The sequence below is a fragment of the Bidens hawaiensis genome, unplaced genomic scaffold (genome assembly GCF_021521415.1).
Source record: "Bidens hawaiensis isolate Kalapana, Puna unplaced genomic scaffold, B.hawaiensis_p1.1 tig00044904_1, whole genome shotgun sequence".
NCBI classification, from domain to species: domain Eukaryota; kingdom Viridiplantae; phylum Streptophyta; class Magnoliopsida; order Asterales; family Asteraceae; genus Bidens; species Bidens hawaiensis.
Genome location: NW_027497995.1, coordinates 93,393 through 120,798, shown reverse-complemented (window position 1 = coordinate 120,798; position 27,406 = coordinate 93,393). Strand labels below are relative to the sequence as shown.

The following is a 27,406-nucleotide window of genomic DNA, read 5'->3' as shown; positions in this document are numbered from 1 at the left end:
GTTTGGGCCCGGTTCCTATGCCTTCGTTTAGGAGTTCGTTTTATTTAAGGTTAGAGTTGAAGACTTAAAATATCAAAAATTAATAACACAATATCGTCATATCATATTCCAAAAATTTTTCACAAATAGTGTATATGTAAAAGTTGTTTCAAAAATGGTATGGGTTTGAACGTTGTTACAAAAATGGTGTAACCGTGGTTTGAAACCACGGTTTAGCTATTTTCTCTATGTAAGTGTCAGATGAGTATTTCAGAAAATAATACTTTTGATTAAAATAAGGCAAGTCGTGGTTTGAAACCATGGATTGCATCAAAAAGTTTCACCTATTACCACTTCCAATTGTATGGTGGTTTTACTAGTTAAGCCGTGGTTTGAAACCACGGTTTGACCATTTTCTTTTATATTTTAATGTTGATAAGTATATATATTCATGTGATTTTTTTTCTGTCTAATCAACATGTGGTTTGAAACTATGGTTTGACCATTTTTTTTTTATTTTGTTAAATGCCGATAAGTATATACGTTCACTTGTGATTATATTTTTGATTTTAATCAACCCTTGGTTTCGAACTAAGGTTTGTTTGTTTTTTTCCTTCCTTCTCCAATTTAATTTAGTATGTTCAGACGCGATACTTTTATTGTTTTTTTGTTCTTTAAGATGACATTTCACTATTGCATATACATACTTATCGGCATTAAAAAATAAAAAAAAGGGTCAAACCGTGGTTTGAAACCACGACTTGATTAGCAAAACCACCACACAATTAGAAGTGGTATTAAGTTTAACCTTTTCATGCAATCCGTGGTTTCAAACCACGACTACTTATTTTAATCAAAAATATTATTTTTAAAAGTACCCATCTGACACGCACATAGAAAAAATAGCTAAACCGTGATTTCAAACCACGGTCACACCATTTTTATAACAACACTCAAAACCATACCATTTTTTAAATAACTTTTACATAACCCACCAATATTTATGAAAAATTTTCATGTAATATTCCCGACACTACAATTAATGCATGTAGTTTTCTTCATTTAATGCTTATTACATGCGTATCATGTTTGTCATCCTTCTGGCTCGTTAGTGATGTCAGTTTAAACATAACAGATAACATACATCTCGTGTGTTGTGACGAAGACGTGAAGGAAATCCAATCAGTATTGATTAGCTTTGTTATGAAAAATAAAAAACAAAGTCTTGATACAATAATATGTTCAAAAGTATATAAGCACATATTCATTTTGATTTCTTTTAATACTTTAACTAACTTTCATTTAATTTTCTTTCCTTTTATGATGCAAACTGTTACTTTTAAGTTTATAATTAACTAAAACATTAAGTTAACATTAATTCAACATTTAAAAAGTTATTTAGATAATTAGTTTTAAAATGATATTCAGGTTAATAAGAGAAATAAAAAAAATCTAAAAGTAAAAAAAAAAAAGGTTAAGTTAAAAAATAAATGAATTTTTGTTAGACAACAAAAAATGACGCACAAGAATCACAAACTCTCACGCTAATGTAGCAATAGTTTTAAGTTTTAAACTTTTGTATACAATCACATACTTTGCATACTTGTATTAACTTATGTATATAAAAGTTATTGTCGTTTAAAAAGGATATTATGCAACTTAAAAGTGACTTGCATGTGCTCGTTAAATAGGTCAAACTTAAAAATACAAAGAGTCATTAAGTCATAACTGTACTACGAAGGTATACTCGATATTCGGTGTGTAATTATCAGATAAATACTCAACATATTTAAATAGGTAATAGATAGGATATAAAACACAATTTTACCATCCCTAGAGGTTCAACACGTTTTTTTTTGTTTATTTAATATTTTAAACCCATTATCATTTTACACACAGCATACCTTTTTTATTTATTTATCTTCTATTAACGACAAACACTACACAATAATGTTTTGTATGGTTGAGATATCTTACAATAATGTGTTAACATACGATAGGTACGCGAGACGTTCAAATGCAAAAAAATAAAGGTAAATGTACTAAAATGTTCAACCAAAAACTAAAACGCTTGAAAACGGTTTTCGTGAAAAAAAAAGTAAAAAATGGATCGATTAACCATCCAAAACTGTTTTTTTTTTCGGTAAATCGGTGATTAATTGGATATGTATTGATGATTTCGAGATGTTGGAATATGATTTCATTGATCGATTTCGTAAAAAAATAAAATTTACGTACCTATTATACGTTAAGATATTATTGTAGTGGATCTAATACGTAAGTCTCACATTCTCTCGTGACACTCACTAGACGTGTTTCACTTTTTTTCCTATATCAAAAGTTCGAAACGTAACGGATGCCTTTACAAGACACACACGTGGCGTTTGCACTTTTGCTGAATCTGACTTCATATAACCTTGCCGGAAAACCTTAACCGATGGATCAGTTCCGCCCAACACCACCCAATTCCACCCCTCTTACTCCTCTCACCTTCCTCGACAGATGCGCCACCGTCTACGGCGACTGTCCTTCCGTCATCTACAACCACACCACCTACACCGTGGACCCAAACTCGCCGGAGATGTATTCAACTTGCTTCCTCAATCTCTAAACTCGGAATCAAAACACAACAAGTGGTTTCCGTAATCGCCCCGAATATCCCCGCAATGTATGAGCTTTACTTCGCTATACCCTTTGCGGGAGCTGTCATCAATTCGATTAACACTCGCCTTGACGCCCACACCGTTTCGGTTATTCTGCGTCACAGCGAATCCAAGCTCGTGTTTGTTGATTATCAATCGGTTACTCTCGTACTAGACGCGGTTTCTATGCTTCCTTCAAATTCACATAAGCCCGAATTGGTATTAATTACCGATGATGGACCTCCGGTCGCATTGATGGATAAATTCCGGTGTAGTTATGACAGTATGGTGGAAAACGGTGACCCGGAGTTTAATTGGATTAGACCCAAATCCGAATGGGATCCGATTACGTTAAACTACACTTCCGGTACGACGTCGTCTCCTAAAGGAGTGGTTCACTGCCACCGTGGCATGTTTATTATGGCCGTTGATTCTTTGATCGAGTGGTGCGTACCGAAACAACCGGTTTATTTATGGACTTTACCTATGTTCCACGCGAACGGGTGGAGTTACACGTGGGGCACTGCCGCAGTTGGCGCCGTCAATATCTGCTTACGCATTTGATGGCGCCGCAGTGTATGACGCCATTAATAAATATGGCGTCACACATATGTGTGCGGCTCCGGTTGTTCTCAACATGCTGTGGAACGCACCGGGTGTGGTGCGGCTATCGAAACCGGTTAAGATTATGACGGCCGGGGCTCCGCCTCCGGCCGCGGTCCTAGCTCGGGCTGAGTCGATCGGGTTTGAAATTAGTCACGGGTATGGGATGACGGAAACGGGCGGGTTGGTTGTCACGTGCGCGTGGAAGCGGAAGTGGGATCGGTTGCCCGCGACCGAGAGAGCGAGGTTTAAAGCGCGGCAAGGGGTTAGAACAGTCGGGTTTACGGATATCGATGTGGTGGACCCCGAGTCAGGAGTTAGTGTGACTCGGGACGGGTTTACTCTCGGGGAGGTGGTGTTACGAGGCACGTCGCTTATGTTGGGTTATTTTAAGGATCCGGAGGAAACCGCGAAAACAATGAGGGAAAACGGGTGGTTCTATACTGGGGACGTGGCGGTGATGCACCCTGATGGGTATTTGGAGATTAAGGATCGGTCGAAAGATGTGATTATTAGAGGGGGTGAGAATTTGAGTAGTGTGGAGGTGGAGTCGGTTTTGTACACGCATCCTGCGGTGAATGAGGCGGCGGTTGTGGCGAGGGAGGATGAGTTTTGGGGGGAAACGCCTTGCGCGTTTGTGAGTTTGAAGGCGGAGATGGTGGGGAGGGTGAGGGAAAAGGAGATCGCGGAGTATTGTAGAGGTAAGTTGCCGGGATATATGGTGCCGAAAACGGTGGTGTTTAAAGAAGAGTTGCCGAAAACATCAACTGGGAAGATTCAGAAGTTTGCACTTCGTGAAGTGACTAAGGCAATGGGACCATTAAGGAAGAGTCGCATGTAACGTTTTAAACTTTGGATGAAATGGTTTGTATTCTGTTCTGGATAGTTACATAATTTATGTCCTGTTTGAGATTAAGTATAATCCATTGTTTATTTGACCCGTTTGAGATAAAAACACAACTCAAAGTATATTTGACTCATTTTTAGATAAAAAGACAACCCCGAGTGCATATATGTAGTCAAGGACAGGTAGTTTTTTGTTCATATATGAATGAATACATGAATCTAATTTAATCAAAGGTTGATTGTACCGTTTAGTCAATTGGTAATTGTCAAGTGAATGAAACATCTGAAACAGACTAGTTATTATTAAGATGTAACCATTCAATATCAAATAATTGTTACATAATAAGTTGTAACAACAAAAATAGAATTCTCATCATATTTATGATTAGATGATAATACTTCATCCAAACACTTGACTTAGCTGCCAAACCCTTTATTTAACTCTAGTTTGGATTAAATTCAACACTTTAAAGCCGACCTTTTATGGCAGCTCCCATATTTTTAGCAATTTCTCTAAGCACATGCTTCTGAATCTTACCCGTAGAAGTCTTCGGCAAATCCTCCTTAAAAACAACCGATTTCGGCACCATGAATCCCAGCAACTTACTCTTACAAAACTCCATTATCTACGCCGCCGCAGGCGTCCCCCCACCACCCTTCGTGCTCACAAACGCACACGGCGTCTCCCCCCAAAACTCATCCGCCCGTGCCACGACCGCAGCCTCATTGACCCCCGGATAGGAATACAATACCGATTCCACCTCAACCGTACTCACATTCTCCCCACCACTTATTATTATGTCTTTTAATCTATCTTTTATTTCCAAATACCCATCCGGGTGCATCACACCCCCATCCCCAGTGTAAAACCACCTGTTTTTAATGCATTTTCGGGTTGATTCGGGATCTTTCAAGTAACCCAACATGATACACCCACCTTTAAACACTATCTCCCCCTGAGTCAACCCGTCCCGAGTCACACTCACCCCAGATTCCGGATCCACCACATCAACCATAAACATCCCAAGCGTTTTAACCCCTTGCCCCGCCTTTAACCGAGCTCGTTCTGTCCCAGGCAACCCATCCCATTCCTTCTTCCATGCACAAACCAAAGATATCCCATTTGTTTCCGTCATCCCGTATCCATGAGTCACCTCAAACCCGAGTGACTCAGTTCGCAACAACACCGCTGCAGGGGCCGGTGCTCCACCAATCAGTATGTGTACTTTGTGCGGAAGAGTGGGTGTTTCACATGTGAAAAGCATGTTAAGCACAACCGGTGCACAACACATGTGAGTTACATTAACACATGTGAGTTACATTGTGAGTATGGATAGCAGAGTATATTATTGACCCGTCGAATCGTCTTAAACAAACCTTGGCCGCACCGAAAGCCGCCATACCCCATACATACCCCCACCCGTTCATATGAAACATCGGTAGCGTCCACAAATAAACCGGTTGTTTCGGTACGGACCATTCCAAAAGAGACGAAACCGCCCCGATAAACGTCCGGCGGTGGTTCACCACGCCTTTCGGCGCTGATGTCGTCCCGGACGTGTAATTCAACGTTATCGGATCCCAATCGCTTTCGGGGCGTACCCATTTGAACCCAGGATCATCCGCATCCACCATAGCTTCATAAGTAGCATTAAACTTACCCGAAACCAACGACGGATCACATCCGTCGTCTTCGACGAATACAAGCTGCGGATGAGTCCGTTTATCGGGTAACAAACTAACCGCTTCTTCGATAACGTTAACATATTGGTAATCAACGAATACTAGTTTCGATTCGCCATGACCGAGGATAACCGAAACAGCATGGGCGTCTAGACGTGTATTTATTGTGTTTATAACAGCCCCAGCCATTGTGATGGCGAAATGAAGCTCGTAGGTGGCGGGTATGTTGGGTGCCAGAACCGAAACGACGTCGCCTTTGCCCATGTGTAGGTTTGGTGGTTGTATATTATTGAAGGAGAGTTGGTGTATACGGTGGCTGCTCGCTCAAGGAAGACAATGGGAGTTAGAGGGCTTGAGTTTGCGCCGTGAGGTAATTTTAATGCATCCATTATGTTTTGAATGCAATGGATAATGAGATTTTGTGTGAGAAGAAATGAGCTATGTTGTGTATCTATATATAGTTTTTACCGGCATGGTTTTGTAAGGCCAATTGTTGGTAGGTTCAAGATTTTTGTTATAGGAGTTGGTGAGTTTGAATCTTGTTTGAGATATATATGTTGTGTTTGAGCTAGGGGTTTGTCATAGTGGATTCTTTTGGAATTGGCGGTATCAAAAATACCGATCCTAAAAATTGAAAATTCTTGGTACCAGTACCGGTATCGTACCGATCCCGAAACTAAAAACTTTGATATCTACTGTACCAAATCGGTACCGATTTCAGTATCGGTACCGAATTTACTCATCCCTATCTCTAAGGCATACGTCACTGACAATTTTTTGTTAATGAATGTATTCAGGTAATCAGACTTTTTTGATCATTCAAAAAAAAAGTTCAAAGTGTTTATTACATCAAGTGGAAAATATTTATACATAGGATTATAAAATATTTATATGCATCTTATAAGTGAATTTTAAGCATATGTTAATGAATTTTAAAAACTAGATATATGAATAACTAATATTTAATTAGATTTTAAACATACATTAGTACTATATAATTCACAACCACCAAGTAATGGTAAAGGTGTATGATTTTCAACTAAAAAGTTATGGGTCTAGTCTTACTTGAAACATGATGAGAATGTTAGTTGATTAAAAAAATACTATATAATTTAATTTGATTGAAAACAAATTAAGTTACATAAAATAGTTTTCAAAATTTCTTGTAATAATGGATAATTTATAATAAATGTGTTTTATTAGTATAATCATTATTTTCGCATGTAGCCAATGAGCTGGTGATGGAGTGGCAACTGGTAAGAGAGAAACTTAGTGCTTTATATGATCGGGTTTGATTCATGCTCCTATCATTTAGTTTCGGCGGGACTGTGTGATGATGAGAGACTAGGCGAATATGTGGCGTTTACTAGTTGGATCCTTAAGGTGAACGAGTTTTATCTCACCACACTGTTGTGTCTTCTGGCTAGTATTCACTGGTGGCCTTAGGTGATGATTTTCGCATGATCGAAAGGCGAGTGTATCTCATTGTGATAAATTTAGCCTGTTACCCACTTGAAGGATTTGTGTTTATAAGATTTATTTAATAAGAATAGTTTAAGAAAAAGAACCCAAAAAATGGTGAAAATGGATATGAATGCGACACATAACATGGGAGATTATTATTAATCATGTATTCATATGTTATAAATTATGTTATAAAATTAAATAAGCACTGGGTTAGTTATACGGATGTAGCAATGGAAAAATATATAAATATCTAATACTTTTTCCGTTAAGTGTTAGCTTATAATAATTTATATTATATTGATAATATAATTAACCAGAGAAATTTGAACTTTCATATTTTTTTTGTTAAAATCAACTAAACTAGCAAATGTTCAAATACTTACACTTGATTATCCTAATTATAAGCGACGTGAAAACACATCTTCTTGTGAAAAAAGAATGGAGTGGAAATCAAGTGCAAGTTAATCAATTGTAAATTATTATATGAGTGAGATTTCATTGAATACGAAATGAAAAATTATAAGTGTTACTTGTTAATTTGTCAGCATAGAATATGTTATTGTATTTGTATATACTATTAAAATCAAATTTGTCTTTTATCAATGTTGGATGTTTCTCTATTTCGGAAATTTTATGGCATAAATGAGTTTGAGGATGGAGGTAGGCTTTGAGGTCTTGGTGTGCCACAAACAACTAAATAACTTATTTCTGCCTAATTTTGTTATTACCCAATTTTGCACCAAATTTGGCTAGAAATGAACCACCAATTAAAAGATTTTTCAAAGAAAATCTATGATATTTTTGATTTTTTTGTACAAAAAATCTAATTAAAAGGCTATTGCTGGTGGTATGGATTTTGTTCTTGGTGTGCTGCAAACCAGCAAATTAAGCATTTATATCTAATTTGTTTATAATCATTTTTGTGTCAATTCTTTTGGTTGATTTTTTTCTAAAAAAAATCATTTTTTATATAAATAAACCATGTAATTACATATATAGTTAATTTAGTTTGTCCATACAACTTTTTTAATGTAATTTGTTGGCCTTGAACTTAAAGAAAGAAGTTTTCAAATAATATCTATTCTATTTTTATTCAAAAAACTTAAAAGGCTATTGATGATGGGATTGAAGGATGGGTGTAAACAAGATAAACCCAAGTTTAAATGAGTAAAACTATGAAAAAAGTAATGTTGAAACATTTTATGGAACCCGTGTGTTGAAGGGGACGTTGTACCCACGCGTTGCGGCATCGCTGTAAAATCAAACGGGGTAAAAAAGTACAACCACGCATGCCCGTTGCAGCGTGTCAACACACATAGACCAAAACATTATGCATATTAAAGAATAACAAAGTCGATTTTAGGTATGAGCTCGATACCAGCAAAAGTTTGTCCACACCACCATTGATGTTAAAGACAACATCTCCTGAGTTCTTATATCTGGTTTGTTTTCTGATTTTTGTTAAGAAAGTTTATACTTTATAGATCTTATTTTTGTTCAAATTAACGTTTAGACTTCGATTTGGCTTTATGCGTTCTCCATAACATTGTTACTTCCTATGTCACGCCCGCTTTTAAAAATAGTAAAAATCACACCAATAACATCACACAAATAACAATCTAAGTTATATCATAATTCACAAGCATCATTAAAAACATATAACAAGATCTATAAAATAGTAATAACAATAACAATCATTTCTGGCTTTATTCATTCTTCCTTACCCGTTGCACCATGATCCTGAGCCACCTCGACTCGCTCAGCCTGAACCTGGCTGTTTTGACTAACCAACCCCTGAGTCTCTTCACCCTTCGTGACACACCCTTGTGGGTCCATGACCGCTTCAGTCAGACCCTCACGTGCACATCCAACAAGCCTCTCAACTGGTATCCTATTCACATCACGACGGATCCCAATATCAGCAAGAAACCGACTTACGCAATACATACCACACCCGACAACCGCCAACCCGGAAAAACTAGTGGTCAAAAAACGAAGCGGGGTCGAGACAATAGCACTAGTAGCAGCTAGAAACGAGGCAGCCTGCCCGCTCCGCCCAACACTAATAGTTGTGAAAACGAGCAACCCCGTCTTACAATAAATTGCAAAATCTTCACAATTGTTTTTAGAAATATTGTACACCCCAAACCCGTTCTCGAGAAGGAACTTTGCACGGTGAATGGCATCCTCAGGTGGGTCCGACGGAGCAAGAGTGCATGTTCCGCCTCGGGCTTTGGCGAGAAAAAAGGCAGGGGAGACTGAATATTTGAATAAATAAAGGTCACCGCCAGATAAAAAACAGTTTAGACATGAACTGATGACACCATCAGCATTTGACAGGTCACCACATTTTAAACAAGGGTTGTCAGAATTTGAAGGTGATGAGCTTAGAATAATACGGTCTAGTACGGTTCCTGTCCCGATTTCTTGACCACCGCCGCGAGTGAAGTGGATTACTTTATCATCACCAATGTATATTCCTGCAGTGCATGAAACGGATCATTTTCTAAGTAGATTGATACCATGTTCTAAACAATAAAATATGTATGATCATGCAAAAAACTATTGCTTTTAGGAGTGACCAAGTAGACAGTCTGCAGTCATTATAAGTAATTGCAGTATTCAACTATGGTTGCCACAAGAAACTCAAGTGAAATAAAAGACAAAATTCAAATAAACATTATTTGAAACGATGAATAACCACTTACTTATCATTCATTGTTGGTTTTATGGTTTGCTCTGTTTTTTATTGTTAGCTGAATGATTCAAAACAATGTCGTGTTAACTTTTTTATGGTTTATGTCCTATTTCTTAGTATATTCAAAGTTAAGAAGGCCTAGGAGTTGTAATAAATTAGCAGAGTAGCAGACAGCGAGTTATAGGACACATAGTGCATGAGGAAACAAAATACTGTGCCATCACCATGACAAGCACAACTACCATAGGGCCATAGGGGGCAATCAGAAGCCATTCTTCAAAGAATGGATTAATTTGGGCAAAATAAATTGTATATGAGTACACTTGGGTAATCTCAAATTGGTCAATGGGTCAAATCGTCAATTTGGGTCTAACTTGAATTAGTCAGCGGGCCAAAACGGGGGTAATATTATAAAACATCAACTTAGAATAGTTCAAATGGGTTAGCACCACCCATGGCCATATTTTGTCCCCATCACCAACTCGTTGCCAATGCCATTGCCATCTGTACAGCCAGCACTCTAGTCCACAGCCACGCACGCCGCTCCTTCACTTCGGCCATTGATTGTCGCTGTGCCATCCACACCATCGCCACCACTCATAAAAACCACCACTGATGCCTCCATCTTTCTACCACCACTGCCGCCGCCTCCACCACCACCTCATATTTGTTCCCACCACCACCAGCCACCATAAAAATATAGCGGGTGAACCTATTTTGGTACTTTTACTAGAACGACTGACTACAACTTGACTCCATTTTGACCCAAAACAAACCTTATGTTTTTTTTTAAAGCAACCCGTTTTGGCTCAATCTCATTTCGCTCAGAAACCATATTGACCCAATCCCGCCCGACCTAGCTAGTTTGTCATGCCTAACCACTACTAACTCCTTGTCACAACCTCTAATTCCAATCTTCAAAGGAAAAAGTCCCAGAAGCTTTGGAATTCGTTGGGTATAAGAGCCAAATCCAGCACCTATTCAAGCCAACTGACAATAGCGGACACTCTCGAGAGTCAAGAAGGACAACAAAGCTCCATTGTTCATACAATCAGCACTAGATCATGAGACATTTCCCTACATTACTACAGCAATACCAGCTAATGAGACTTGAGAAACTCTTAACGCTAAAATTTTTTGGTGATAAAAAGGTAATGAAAGAAAAGGTACCGCAACAAGCTTTTCAAACCAGAGTGTCTGAGCGGCTTAATAGATGGTGAACTTGATGGCAATGAAACTATTGATATTATTTGATTTGTTATCTATGCAGTTAATGCGGTAAAAATTCAAATATCGGTCAATGAACAATATTTGAGATATAGGTTATCGCAGTCGGATATCGGTAATGTTTATATCATGCAGAATTTCTATATATAGCAATTTAACACTGGCAATTCAGAATACTCTCCTCCTACCATTAACAGATTAATCTTTTGCAACTTGCAAAATATTAACAATTGTAGCAAGTAGGAACTTATTAAGACTTAAAACACTAACATTAAACACCAAACATTGGCATAAAACACTAATAGTAGCAATAAGAAGAAAGACGAATGAAAGAACTAAGAAGAAAGGTACTGATACCGGGAAAGATATAGATCAATATCGCCAATATTATTGGGACCGATAACCAATATTGACTGCATAGTTTGTTATGATAATAAGCATACAGATAAAAAAACCACTACTGACTGTATCAATATTTGAGTCCTTTTTTGCCTAAGGGGAAAGTTTCAGGAAACTACTAATTTACTCAACAATTTCGCATTGTTCCGGAGTCTATCGATTGTAATTAAACAAAATATTCGATATCAGATCGATAACACCCTTTACATTGTTGAAGCATTAAATTAATTATTTAACAAATATTCATAATCCGATTGCAAATTTAGATCTGTAAAGACATATAGGGATTAAAAATAAACCTAATTTGAGAGGAATATATACCGTGATGAGCGTAGATCCAAGCTGTGCGCCATGAATAGATGTGATCGCCTGGTTTTAATTGCGATTTGTCAATTTTGTTGGACAGAATTTGTTTCATATCATCCATTGGTGTAACCCTAGCCAAGGCAGGCAGATGATGAAGAATGTGATCCATTATGTGATTGTGATTGTAAAGGTTGCTTACTTGGTATGGTTTCGACTTTCGACTTTCGGGTAATAATAATATTAATTAATTTCGTTTAGATTGTGGGACCCATGTGGCACCCACTTTACTTTATCCTTCTTCCTTGAATCTTCTCAGCGTTGTTAAGACCGGGTGTGCGGGGCTTTAAAGGGGGCACTAGCGCTCGCGCCCCCAGGCGCTAATACCACACTAAATGGGCGCTAGAGGGGGCGCTACCGAGGCGCAGACACTACCCGTGAGCATGGTAGCGGGAGAAGAGAGAGAGGATGTGGGGCTTTAATATGGGCGCTAGAGGGGCGCTACCCACACCAGGGGTTCCAACACCCCCCTTATCCAGTTTCTCTCTCTGCCACACGTCATAATATTATTGGTTCTTGGCTCTGCTGGAGCCCCCGCTAGAGCCCCCACATCCCTTAGTCTAACGTGTGGGTTTAAAATCTATCTGCCCACGTTTTCTAATATTTCCATTAACTGTCTTAACATATTTTTCATTAGGTTTTTAATTTATTTTCTAATTTGCTAACTCCAGCGAACTTATCATTAAGCGAACTTAACAATAAGCGAACTTAACATTAAGCGAACTTACTGTAAGTGAACTTAACGTCATGCGAACTTATCATCAGCGAACTTGTATTAGGCGAAGTTCATAGTAGGCGAACTTGCTTACAGCGAACTTGTCTACAGCGAACTTGCTGCAGCGAACTTAGTCAATCAGCAAAGTTGATCAGTTAGGCGAACTTGCTTGCAAGCGAACTTGCTTGCAGGCGAAGTTGTGCAGCAGCCGCCGCTGTTCGTCCTTAATCCCCAAAATCATCATCGTTTTACCGAGAAATCCATGGGTATGGTATTTGACTAACCCGCGATCATTCTGATGTGTGTAATATGATGCTCTCACAACTAAGCTTTAAATTTATTAAACAAGACTCCTAAAGAAACCACACAAAACCGGCAAGTGTACCGATCACTAATAGTATAGCACTATGGAAGTCCGAGTATCGAACACAAGGACACTTGAAAACGTTAATGATACTTAACCCTAACCAAGACTCACCTAAGAATATTTAAATGATTTTTAATAATTAACTACTTAACCTAACTTACTTTAACTAAATTAAATAACTTAACTTAACTTAACGAAACACTTAATGAAACTTAGAAACTTTACTGCAATCGGAGGAAACGTTTACCTAGGTAAGAATCATATTGAAGGTATAATAAGATAATGGATTGAAGAATCTCACGATACCGGTTCCTAAGGATGACACAACTAAGGTTCACTCAAGGAAGCTAGATTACCTCTCGGTCTCACTAACAAACTCTAACTTACACTTAGTTGATTTTAAGAACAAACCGGGAAACGAAATGTTAAAGTGCTCTAATGTCGACTCTCCTCTCGGTCTCACCGACACACTACCCTAATGGAGACGAATACTACGCAACCAAGGATAGAGGAAAAATTTACTTTAACTTAAATTAGATCAACTAATCGCTCGAAAACCCAAACCCGACAAGAACCGAACCCGCTCTCGCGCGGTCCTAGTCCTAACAAGTAAAAGCTATGAGACGAGTTTACTTCCTATCACCTCTCGGTCTCTAAGAAGGTGTTCACCCGCTGATTATATTTAATTAAAACACTCACTTAAACCCTACGGTTGATCACCCCGCAAACAAACCCTAAACACCAAGTAAAGAGTTCTAACAAGCAACAATTAATCAAAACGTATTCAACTAATCAAAGCAAGAGGTATATGAGTGTAATTAATAAATTCACAACCACTAAACACAACCTAATTCAATATTAAACCAAACTTTTCATTAACAATTCAGGCCATGATAATCAACAATCCATAAAACTCATTAAAACCTAACAATATTCATCTAACCTAGGTAGAACTAATAAGTTTAGCCAATCATAATCAATGAACAATAGATAAAATAGATATAAATGATAAACATGCTCATATAAATCTGATTACAAAATGTTTGAATGCTTAAAAACCAAAAACGAACTCACAAATGTTAAAATAGTCAAAACCGACAACCGAAGGATAAAAGATAGAACCGTAAGCTTGTCCTCCTTGGTTTCTCCTCTAGAGCAGGTGTGGGATGGCTGGAAACTTGAATGAAATCGTTCATAGGGTTTTAGGGTTTATATATATGTTTAAACACCTCCTTCCTAATATAAAATAGGTTAAAATAAGCCCACTAGGCCCACTAGAAGACAAAATAGACGTGGTAGCTGATTCTTGAACATTCTTGGCAGCCTTGGGACATGTTGGACTCTACCACATGCTTATTTAATGGTATGACCTGGTCGCGTAGCTCGAACATGACATTTTCTGACGTTTTTCGACTTTCAGCTCGTTTATCTTCGTTTTTGCGTACCGGCTTCATCCGAGCTCCGTTTTAGCTGATTCTTTTTCCATTTGACTCGTTTTCTCGCTCTCTTCAACATGGGACCTATCACATACACAAACATGTAATTTCAAGCAAGAAAAATTTATATTCGTTAACTTTTTACGCACAAAACAATCCAAAATCAGAATAAAAACGCTATGTGTTTTGCAACACATCACATTCCTATGGTTGTTTTTGGATATGGTTTGACCCGAAAACACGTAAATTTTGGACCTTTAAGTTCAAAAACGTTCAATGCTAGTGTTAAGGGTTCATTAATCGAGCCGTTTCCATTTTCGGGTTCATTACACTCGTATTTATCATCAAGTTTACAACTTTATGTTTCGTTTATACCCGATCTACTCTCGTTCTAAGTTTCAATGCTAAACGCTAATAAAACGTAAACTTTAAAGGGTCAAGAACATGCCTTTAGTGCTCGTTTGGATCTCGTTTAACTTGTTTATGCACTCTAGATCTCGTGTAATAAAGATCTAATACCAACTAACGTTCGTTTGGCCTCAAGCCCCTCTCGTCTCTCTCGGCCGTGTATACGGTGGTGTGTGGTGTGTGTGTTTTGGAGTGTGTAGAGATTTATGAAGGATGGAAATGATAGTTAGGGTTTTAGGATGGTTTAAGGGGATATTTATATCCCTTAAAGCCCATGGACCTAAGACCCATTACCCTTAATCCATCTTAATTAATCCAAGTCCATGGTCCTTTCTTTATTAGGCATAAGTTAACTATTAACACACGATAACTAAACGCGACTTTCTTTATTTAATATTAGAATATTTTAGGATGTTGCAGTAAGTTTTTTTAACCATTCACTTATGAATGGGCAATTTCTGATGGGTGTGCATGAAACCGAAGCAAACCCTTAACCAAAATAAGCGGACCCAACCCAAAGTTAAAATGGTCGATTCTTGCGGGTTTAGAAACAATAATAGTTAAAGATCTTTCATTTAGGCTGGTTGATCTATTATCAAAATCGGGCTCATTGGTAAACGGGTTGAAATTGCCACTTTTACTCAAAACACGTGTGACTATCTTGAAAGAACTCTTAAACCTGTTTTATTTCAGAATATGTGATTATGGATGTAATAATATTGCTTCTTAATTATAAATTTATAATCAACTCATTCAATAATTCTTTCTTGGTAAACAAGGAATAAAGTGTAAGTAGGCTAACTCATGACGAGTCCCGTTTAGATCCATTTAAACTCACCTAACCCGAAAATCTTGCAACTTCCGTTTATATTATGTAGGTAGTGTTTGGTATACATGAATGAAAGGCGAAATAGAATGAACAGTTGTATGAGAGAATGCAAAAATGGAGTTTGATTGGCCAATAGAATGAAATCATCTATCACCTCATCCATTCCTACCTGTAAAACATCCTAAATTTATTTCATCCGCCCCTTATTTATTTATTATTTTTTATTTCATTCCTTCTTTCACCCTACATGTGGTATGTCTATAACCTTTGCAATAATTTGGACGGCATATGACTCAATATAAACAATATTTTAATTGTACTACATGTTTTTAGGTACTTTTACCACATTAGTATATTTTTTAAATTTAACTCATTATAGAGTCAAGGTTCGATTCTCACTCCCATCATTTAGGGTCTGTTTGGTATGGAGTAATGGAATAGGCGATTGAATGGAATGAGCGAGGGAATGGAATGGACGAGGTAATAGAAATTGATCACTACCATTCTATTAACATGTTTGGTTACCGTGCAAGAATTACATGAATTATTAAATTTTTATTTTATGGTAAGCTAGAAAAAGGGTAATAAAATAAAAATGGTAGTGAGTGGCGGTGGGATGGTGGTGGTAGGCGGCGAGCAGTAATGGTGGTGGTGGGCGGCGGTGGTGATAGGCTAGAGCGATTGGTGGTGGTGGCAGGTCTTGGTGATAGTGGGTGGTGGTGGTGGCAATAGTAAGTGGCTGGCGACGGTGATGGCTGGGACCGATGGTTGGTGGCGGCGGTGGTGGGCGACAGTGGCAGGTGGTGGTGGGTGGTTGATAGAGGCAGTGGTGGACGACGATAGTAGGCGGTGGTGGTGGCGGAGGCGGGTGGTGGTGGTGGCGGGCGGCAGAGGCGGGTGGTGGGTGGTGGCGGGCGGTGGTGGTTGTTGTGGTGGTGTGAAGGTAATAGCCTAATAGGTAGTAGTGGTGGGAGGGTGTTGGAGGTGATATGGTGTGAAAGAGGGATGAAATGAATAAAAAACAAGGGGGGAGGATGGAATGAATTTGAGGTATTTTGAAGGGAATGGAATGAGCATGGTAATAGGTGATTCCATTCCATTGACCAACCAAACATATTTTTTTCATTCCAACATAATGGACCATTCCATTCCGCCTCTCACTCATTCATACCAAACGTTACCTTAGTTTCGACAACACCAGTAGGTAATGATGAGAGACTAGACGAGTAGGTGAAGTTAAATCCTTGAAGTGAACGAGTTTTATCTCGTCATACTGTGGTGTCTTTAGACTTTTAAGCGAATGCTTATGGGCGTTGGCCTTAGGTGATCAGGGGTTCGCCGGATCCAAAAACGAGTGTATCTCAACGTGATGAATTTAACTGTTGCCCATTTGAAGGATTCATTGGTCTTAAAATCTTACAATACTAATAAACAAAAATAATGATGCCTAGGTGTCCTAACCACATTCATTCCTAGATTAAAATTCCATACTAATCTTCTAATCTCTCCTCTCCTTAATCCATGCTATCCATGGGTCATTGGTGAAAATGGTTTGACCCATGAGTTACATCTCAAGATATAATGCATACATTAATGACTATTTACAATAATGTAAAACCTAAAACATAATTTTGCTCAATGTATACATTACTTTTTATTAAAGATATCAACACATGTTTTAACAATAAGGACTCATGAATTCAGTTTGAATTATGCGAGACTTCTCACTTCATATATATATATATATATATTTAATTATGCTATTTAATTTAGATTTTCAATTAATGTGATTATTAATTTTGTATCTTTAATTTAAAATTATAAACGTAGTCATTCTAAAAAAATACTTTTAAGCATTGAAACAATGATCAGTTATACCTAAAGAAATTTGTAGTCCTGTAATTTAGATTTTTTCTAAAAACTTATAAAACCGAATTCTTTGTTTTTTGAAAACTGTAAAATTTCGTTTTATTTATTTAATAAACATTTATCACATAATCAATTTCAATAAAACAAATATTATGTTACTCTACTAATAAAACAAAATGTTGATGCTTAGGTGTCAAGCCTACATTCAGTCATACGTGTGGATCATTTTAAAAAATTGTGACTTTTGTTCATTTCAAAACAACTTCAATAAAAACTAATATAGCCTCAAAGTCCTGTGTAGGTACTTGCATTTATAGCAACTCGGTTTACCATCATCAATGAATCTTTTAAATTTATTATATGGTATGTTAAGCTACATGTAATTTCAATCATGAAAAGTATTTTAAGAATCACAATTAAAATATCATACCTTATTTTTTAATTTATTTTTACCTTTCATTTTGTTTATTTTTTCTATTTTTATCATTTGATAAATTCCGTGTAATACACGGGTTCAAAAGCTAGTAAATGAATAAAATAAAATAAAAACTCATTATAGACAACTCCCTCGTAACTCTCATGAATTGGCTTATTTAATACACCCAAATCCCTAACCCTTAACCTTCTCTCCCTCGTCCGCTGCAGCCATTACGTTGGTTTCTTTCTGACATATATATTTCTGCTCAAGTATAATTCAGTTCTGTTAAATGCATATGTGCGTAATAGATAAATTGAATTTGTGTAACAGCCTTTGGTCTATGTTTGTTAATCTATACTATAATTCAACTTCAAAAAGGTTTTTTTTGTTCTCTAATAGCCTGCAAAGAGAAAAGGGTTAATGTATATATGCATGATATGAGATCTGGATTACATAAATCTTGTTTCACGGTTTGTATAATTCTTTTCGTTTTGTAGGCAACAAATAAATATCAATTTATATTTGGTGAAATTGGAGAGATATGATGGATCGGATTTCACACCTTCCTGAATTTATTGTTCATCACATACTCTCGTTTCTTAAAACTCGTACCGAGCTTGTTCGAATGAGTGTATTGTCTAAAACATGGTTTCACCTAACTGCGTCTTTCCCGGTTTTATATTTCAAGATTCAGAAGTTTAGTTCTAGACAGAGTTTTTTCAAGTATGTCGAGTATACCACCTCTAGATTTTGCCAACAAGATGTCACTGCAGACAAGCTCAAGCTCTTTACAACTATCGAGGAGCATGCAGAATTAGATATTGTCAACAAATGTCTTGATTAAGTTTTTAAGAAAGGCGCAAAGCTGATGCTGATTGATATTACTAAATCACTCTTATCTGCTAAGCCTATGCCAACGTACCGTTTGCCTAACACACTATTATCTGTTTGTGTGTTAAAACTTTGACTATACGTCTCTGTGAGTTGCCTTCTTCCTTGACGGTCGATGTTGTCATGTTTAAATCTTTGATTCTATTGGCACTTGTAGAGGTCCCCATAAGTGATAAAGTGATCAAGTGTCTCACCACTAATTGCCCTCTTTTACAAGTATTTACTATTAGCAATTGTCATGGTTTTAAAAGATTTTGTGTTTGTGGACATCAAAATCTTCAAAGAGTTCGGATTTTCTATACAACCCCAGGTGAGAGAATAGATATTGAAGCTCCTAATCTTTATGATCTTTTGGTTTCAAATTGGGCTAGAAGAGAGGCACCAACAATGAACTTGGTTTCATGCCAAAAGCTAACAAAATTGACTTACTACTGCCATTCCTTACCAAACTCAAATGACCTTAACGAATTCTTATCTAACTTCCCCTTGGTTGAAAATTTGGTTTTGGTTACCACATCTAAATGCTACAATTTCAAGTTGTCAAGTCACACATTGAGGACATTGGTGTTACATTCAAACCATCAGTTTGATTTGGCAGATATTGAGTTCAATACCCACAATTTAGGTCTATTTATTTACTCTTGTAATGCTTCGAATCACAGGCCATTGATAACGCGTGCACGCCTTTTGCAAGCATGTATGCAATCTTACCCCAATGGCCAAATTATAGAAGCTGTTTGGTTCCGTAAGTTGAGGCAGTTTTTGGACAATGGAAGTGGATTCAAAGTTTTGAACTTTTATTTTCACACCCGGGTCCGTTTGTTTACACAGTCATATAAAAAGTTAGTACCTACACATAGTTGTATATTCATTTCAAATGTCTTGCAGAAATTTACAGAGTTGGAGAAGCTAAAGGCGGTTGAATTGCCACCTTATGAAGTCAACCATGTTGAGCTAAGTTTGGACAACCATGAAGATCATGCAGCTTTTGTGGATGCGGTACTTCGATGTTGCCGTCCTCAATCTCTAACTTTAAGATCACCGTCTCCTTTAACTGATTTTGAAGAACAAAGTGGTGTTGTCAAGGTAAAGATGATTCGTTATTTTACTTTCACTGCACTACAACAATGTTTAGATTTTGTTTATACACTGCGGTAAAGTAGAGATAATAGTTATATAACTTATATTTTCTTCAGTTTACATACGAGAAGCTACTTCAACAGGAAGATGAAGGCCGTACCAATATTCAGATTGTGTCGCCATGTTCTTCGTTATTGATGTCACTATCGGGTGAAGGAAGAGCAATTAGCTTCATGAAGGAAGAAGGTACACTTGACTTACTTATCAGCTAACTTAATACTCACATTCTCTATCTCACATGTGAATGTCCAAACAGTCATCCAAGAAGAAACATGATAATAGAACAGTCAAAGGTACGTAGATACGAAGATTTTCTGATGAGTTGGATTTAGGAATCTATCAGCTTGGATGAGGGTATGAAAGTTATATGTAAAGTTTAGACTTTAGAGTTTTAACAAGTTGCAGTTTACCTTTCCTAAGTATCATGATCATGAGAGTGATGATGTTTTGCTTGTTATAGTTGGAGGTTTCAAATTTCAATTTTGAATGATTTTCTTTGTATTTGCAGTCACCCATTGTGCTATTTAATAAGTGTGTGTTTACTGTTTAGGGGCTAAATAGGAACTAGAATTTTGGGATTCAAATTAGAACTTTTTATGTACATGTGGCCATTTTGTTAAAAAAATGATGAGGGAGAAGACTTGAACTTGTGCATTGAAGGAAAAAAAATACACATCCTATTACTCTAGTTATCTAAACTATAATTTTATATACATAACTATATAAAACTAGCTTTTGAACTCGTGTATTAAACGAGATTTGTCAAATGATAAATAATAAGGTCTGTTATTTCATTTGTGATTTACAAAGTAAAACCTGACACTTAACTCAATAATTAATAAAATCCATACTATGTTATAACTCAATTGACAAAATGGTTTTGACCCATGATTCATGAATAGCTAAAATGAATGAGATGAGATATGAGATATTAGAAATTAGAAGAAATATAGCATTGATACATAAACTTCAACATTTTTTTGTATTAGTATAGTAATTTTATTAGTATAGTAAGAAGAAAGATAAGATATCTAACTTTTAAAAAAAATAAAAATTGGGCCCTTGGAATGATTGGTCTTGGGCCGTAGCTGATAGCCCTCCTTGCCCCTTCCTTGGGCCGGACCTGCCTCTCACCTTACTTCACATATTGTGGGGCAAATCCCATTTCACCATAACCGCTTAAATAACATCTTTAAACCATGTCAAGAACAACATTTATATTGTTGAGCAAATCCCATCACAACCATATAGTGCCCAACAATGGGCTTATTATCATATAGTAAAAAATGTTAAACCATGTCAAAGAACAATATTTCATATCGTCGGATATATGCTACATTTGGGTGGCCGAAAAGCTCATGTATGAACATATAGTTACACATCCCGTCAAATCATTGAGTATGAAAGCGATCAGCAAATAAGAGGAATTGTTTATTAGATTTTGCTTACAATGGACATAAAGATTGATTCGTCAAGAAAACTCACTATACATATTGTAAGTGTTTTGGCTCATTATGATGCTATCTGAATGACTTATTTGGTCATGTCGTATGGTGAATGTATATTAGTCTAGTAACTTATGGTTACTCACTATATTTAATTTAATGTGAATTATTTTGCGCAATATATTTTAGATGACAAATTTCTAGTTTTCTAGTATGGTCTTGTGGTCATGTTTGCCATATGAAAATATTATATAATTTAAGTACCATTTTATGTCACGATTTTGATGCGTTTTTTTTTTAATAATATTGAAACTTAAAAGGTTTCTTTTTGATTTATAGAACATGGGACATTAGTGATTATAAAAACTTGGAATGGATAAAATGTTGGTGTTCTACTAGAGCATTTGGTACGCTACTAGGGATTGACACATGAAATAATATCAATAAGGCTCCTTGTTGTGGACGTGTTCTTGGGCGGTAAGAGGGGTTTTGCCGCCCCAAACACCGTGTCGCGGCGTTAAGGTGGGAACGACAGACGGCATCTATATCTCCTTAAGTATATGACTAATGTTTTATTTTCTTTTAAATCTTTGAATGGCATACTTAAGTTTTTATCTCTTAAGTCAAAAAAAGATTCTAACTGCTCTTCTTCCAAATGTAATCATATTATTTTAATTAGAGATGGCAAATGAGTTGAGCTGGGTTGAGTCATGGGTTGAAATGGGTCATGGGTCAGAATGAGGTTGGGTTAGAACATGTCAATTAAAAAAAAAGTTGTTTTGGTTTGGGTTAGAAAAGGTTAGGGTCGGACCGGGTTTTTTTTAACGAGAATGACGGCGGAAACATTTTAGTTTTTTTTATTTGTTTTTTTTTATTTATATTTTAAGTTATGATTTTTTTATTATATATATGAATTATTTTTGAAGGGTTTTTTATTAAGATAAAAAAAACCCTCAAAAAATATTCAAAAATAATATTAAAAAAATTATAAACACTAAAATGTTTCATACGCTGTCCTCGTTCCATAAAAAAACCACCGAGAATCGAACCGAAACCAAAAAAATCGAGGAAAATGAAACAACCAGACCACATCAATAGAAATCGAAAAAATCAATCAAAATGAAATAAAAGAATTCAAACCAAACAAAAAAGAAACTGAAAAAACGGACATAAACGAGTCCGGAATCGACAAAAAAGAAACAAAGAAACCAAAACCCAACTCGTCACGGGTGAGAACTCGTGTTGGATTGTAACCTGAACCGAACCTGTTCCTATCTGAAACCCGTTTCGTGCCGAAACCTGTCTTGTACGAAAACCCATTCCGATCCGAAACCTGTCATATTTCCTTATGACACTAACCCACGTCGACCCATTTCTTTGAACTTGTCGACCCATTTTTGTCACACCTCAATCTAAGGCGGAAATGTCGGGGCGCGAGCTGATTGTCACAGCTCCCAGGGTACTAACATGCAATAATTAAATGACAATATCTGTTAATTGAATTCAATTATCAAATAAATCAAATACAAACAGGTACATAATTCATACAACAATACGAATTTTATATTTCTTGATTAAAATATTCTTCTAACCAAATTATTCACTAAGTCTTCACCAACCTGCATTAAATTCTACGATAACCTGCATATGCGTATAAAATAGAATATTTGTCAACAACACATGTTGAGTGAGTAAAACACCAGTTTAAGACACAACAATAATAATATATAGTATATAAAGAAAGATGCAAACTGTTCCTGTGAGAATAAACAATTAAGCCATATCACATAAACAATCAATCAAACCATAAAGAAAGCAAACCATAAAGAAAGGGCTCAACCAATCCATATAAATGGACATTGGTTACCAAGCAAAGGACTAAACCGTTGCCATAAAAATGGGCATCGGTTACCGAAGTAAGCAAATAACGTTCAAATAAAGCAAGTAAGCAAATAGCAAGTTAAGCATAAACCGATATACACACAAGGATTAACACTTGCGGTTTTGAATATTAGATAATAGATAAATATATAAGATACGCACATGTCCCCAAAAATGTTTAAAAATAAGTAAAAAGGGGAGTGATTACTCACCTTAGTGATAAGCAAACGAATAGATGCGTTAAGAATGGCAAAATAATAAACGTCACGCTCGATATGAATCAACAGAAAATCCCTAAGTAATAATAATAACGAAGAATGCTAGAGATTAATAAATGGACTATATAATGATTTGAGATATAAACAAACATTGGAGAGCTATAATATTACATATTCTCATTATTAATAAAGATTACTTGAAAACAATAATTATACAAATATAATCGTTATGAAATACTTTTACTCATAAACATTAAAGTTATAATAACGTATAACTATTTATATAGTAAAAATATTCATCGATTTAGAAAATACTTGACCAACATTAACTTAATATATTAAAATAAGAAAATTATATTTTTAAGAGTGTATTTTAAATTAAAACCTTATTAAACTTTCATTAACTAAAATCTTTATTATAAAATTTTTATCAATTTTTAACTAAAATCTATACATACATACATACATATATATATGGTTTTAATCGAGGTTCGAAAACGAGACCAGTTAAAAAGCCGGTTTTAGACAATATAAATTAATTATAGGTTGTTAAATATATATATTATAATTTATTTGATTATTTATATTAATATATGGGTTTAATTGGATGAATATCAAAAAAACTAACAAAAGAATACGAGTTGGGTTCGAACCTGCGCCCTCCAGCGGTCTGCGCCCTTGATATGGTTTAAAATATACATAATTTATATAAATATTTCCTATACTTTTGAGTGACCTTAGGATTGTTTTTATTAAATACTTCCCCAAAAATCGGTTCATATTTAAAGTTTACAGGTTTAAAGAAACAACAAGCTAAAAACAAAGATATATATTATAATTGTTATCTTAAATTAACCAAAATTCAAATGGAAAAAAAAACTAATAAAAAAAAATCTAGATATGTTCACGTAAGTTAGCAAAGTTATTTGATTATTATTATTATATGCTACTTGACTTTTTGTAGGTTCCCAGCCGGATCTACACGAGATATCGCGTTCTACGTAGGTGCGGAATCCCTACGTAAGACGTTACGAGTATAGAAAACAATACGGTTAACACACGATACGATAATCAAACACGTTGTATACCAACCTTAAACACGTGATACGAAGATCACTTGATTACAGACTCTCTCTGACTCGAATACACGAAAACTCGTAATCTATTAACTTATCGATATTAAGCCGTAACAGATGGCTTATATAATCACGACAACTTCGCCTGGCATGTTCAGGCGAAGTTGTCACTAACTTCGCTTGTCTAACAAGTTCGCCCATATCAGCGAACTTGTTAGCAACTTCGCTTATACAAAACATAAAACATTACAAACGCGATTACAGACACTAGACACTGAACTACTGACATCATGCACCAACAGACTCCCCCTTGGCAGTAGCTTCATCTCTTTAGCTTCAAACACGTGTCTTGTAATCTTCAACCTTGTATCTTCACGCATGCACTCCTTCTCGAACACAAACCGAGACAACTCGTTGATATTTCCTCGCTTCGTCTTTCCAAGCAGGAATATAAAATATCTTCTTTTCATTCAACACCTGCAAATCAGCTTGCGATAAGTTTACCAAGTGCATCGGATCGTAAACTCTTAGCACCTCTTGTTCATCCTCGTCTTCCATCACTGCCTCAGCTGTCTCACAATCTACAAACCACCACTTTAGGTCTTTAAGCACATCCTTGGGCATTAGTTTCATCGGTACTTCTTTAAGGCACCGGATCGGTTTATACTTCATAACCATCCAAGGTTTTCCATCAGCTCTCAAACCTCTATCCTTGTCTTCAACAAGCTTTCCCTTTTGTGGTTTTAACAGCTCAAATTTCTTCTCTTTTATACTTTCTTTCCAAACAATTTTCCCAATAACTCTAGCCATATTATCGTCACTTCGATTGATTAACCCCAATCTGGCTAAGTCTTTCACTTCACATTCCGGCAGTGTATTCAACGATCTTAACAGTCTTTTAAAATACTGAACACCGTCATACCTTTTAATCACGAAGAGCCTCAACTGCTCATCATAGATCCAGCAAATAATCCCTTTCTTCGCTTCAGCATAGCCTTTAATGTTGTAAGTCTTCTTAAACATTGTAGGGACCGCCGGTTTCTTCGTTTTGACGAACCACTGAGCATAGCCTTCCTTCCATCTAGGCTGCTTTTCCCATTCAAACTCATCATTCCCAATCTGTTGACTCATATCTACATTCTCGACTTGCGGTATCTCATGCTCAATATTTTCCTCTACTATCTCTCCCTCTTCTATCTCTGTATCAATCACAATATCTTCACCAATCTTCTCTATCACGTCACTCGGTAGAATATCGTCATCACCAACCAAAATATCATCCATCTCCTCTACGTCCACCACCACCACATCATCACCACCAGCTGCAGATGTCGACTCCCCCTGAGTTGTGGAAGTCCCAAGAGCTTGATCAGTTCTTGGTAGCTCACTATCTGCATCTTTCGACGCATTGGGATCATCGTCTATATCATTCCTTCTCTTGGTCCTCAACTCATCGCCTTTACAGCTCGTCTCCCCCTGAGATGCCAAGAACTCTTTCAGAGCATCAATGATCTTTCCATGTTCTACTAGCAGGGACGACTGCATCTGATTCTCTGCAACTAGGCGTTGAATAGCCTGGGTCTGGATAAGATTCACCCTTGATTGTTCTGCCACGACCCGTTCAAGTGCTGCTATTCGTTCTGAGTCTGAGAGGGTTGCATCGAAATCGAACCTCATATGTGATATGTCTTGAGTGTACTGAGGAGGGATTTCCGATGTCACCGGGACCTCAGAAGTAGAAATAGACGTAACCGCAGGTGGTATCGTCACCGATAACCCTGCAGTGGCCACAACAGTCGACTCTATAAATTGTGCCACGACCTCTGATGGAGTAACGGTCGGAGGCGGCAATGAAACGATCTCGGGAGTCGAAAGTTGGAAAGTAGTGGATGGGAGGCCAAATGTAGACGAGGTAGCCACCACGGGAACACCCGTAGCGCTTGGCCTTGTAACCTGTAGTGATGAGGGAACCATTGTCATACCGGATAGTGCTGGTGGAGTGAAACGTACCACCCTAGAGCTCTCACCGGCTCCTGATCCTGCACCTATCCGTTCCCTTCTTGACCTCCTTATCAACTGTTGTACCTCTTCCTCATAGTCTGACTCGTCATCATCATCTGTTCTCTTTCTTTTCCCATGTAGTCTTTCTCGAGTCACCATAATCCTTCTCGCCTCTGCCACTTCATCATCAGAATCAGAACCAGCCACCGTAGCAGCTGTTCTAGTAACATTCACAGTCGACACTTGGGCTACCGAAACCTGTACAACTTCCTCTGGATCCACCCGATCCATATCAAAGAAGCCTTGACCACCAAATTCTGCATCAAGGTCCACATTCTCCTCCGGTGACACAACAGGAGCAGCAGGTATAGCTTGAGGTGCTCCTGCCTGTTGTGGTGCCGGGTCCCTAAACTCATCCCCACGAGCAGGCACATACCCCGGGTTGATTAAGTACCCAAAGAGTGGAGTATGGCGAGGACGAAGCTCAGGTTTGCTCCTCGCACTGGAGGATCTGCATTGGGCGAAGATCCGTTTGTTCACACTCTCAACGTAACGGATCGGACGACGCTGAGGAAGTGTTGGAGCAACATGATTCAAGATCATTTGAAGGAATCTTGGATACATGATGAACCGCTCACGCGCCATCGCTCTTCGTTGACGATCAATCTCGTAAAAGACCATCTGACTAAAGCTGAATCGCTTGTTGTAAGTCAGAGCAGTCATCGCTGACTGCATGGTCGCACCCATGCCATCAGTGCCCGCCTTTCTCCCTGACATGCATACTATCATAACATGCATGAGAAAG

General features: G+C 37.1%; 2 protein-coding genes and 2 pseudogenes across 2 annotated transcripts; 2 read left to right on the top strand and 2 right to left on the bottom strand.

Moving 5' to 3' along the window:
• Positions 1 to 2,409: 2,409 nt before the first annotated feature.
• Positions 2,410 to 4,113, top strand: LOC143595334 (2-methylpropanoate--CoA ligase CCL4 pseudogene; annotated as a pseudogene).
• A 182-nt stretch (positions 4,114 to 4,295) lies between these two features.
• On the bottom strand, positions 4,296 to 6,241 carry LOC143595335 (2-methylpropanoate--CoA ligase CCL4 pseudogene; annotated as a pseudogene).
• Positions 6,242 to 8,809: 2,568 nt separating this feature from the next.
• LOC143595333 (protein LEAD-SENSITIVE 1-like) lies at positions 8,810 to 12,051 on the bottom strand. The gene is made up of 2 exons (XM_077074374.1): positions 11,866 to 12,051; positions 8,810 to 9,700 (listed from the first exon to the last, which is right to left on the bottom strand). Exons 1-2 carry the CDS (start codon positions 12,017 to 12,019, stop codon positions 8,931 to 8,933), a joined length of 924 nt encoding a protein of 307 aa, XP_076930489.1. The 5' UTR covers positions 12,020 to 12,051; the 3' UTR covers positions 8,810 to 8,930.
• A 6,048-nt stretch (positions 12,052 to 18,099) lies between these two features.
• On the top strand, positions 18,100 to 20,508 carry LOC143595322 (uncharacterized). Its single transcript, XM_077074361.1, has 5 exons — positions 18,100 to 18,218; positions 18,447 to 19,653; positions 19,729 to 19,926; positions 20,037 to 20,166; positions 20,489 to 20,508. Exons 2-5 carry the CDS (start codon positions 18,964 to 18,966, stop codon positions 20,506 to 20,508), a joined length of 1,038 nt encoding a protein of 345 aa, XP_076930476.1. The 5' UTR covers positions 18,100 to 18,218; positions 18,447 to 18,963.
• The last annotated feature ends 6,898 nt before the right edge of the window (positions 20,509 to 27,406 follow it).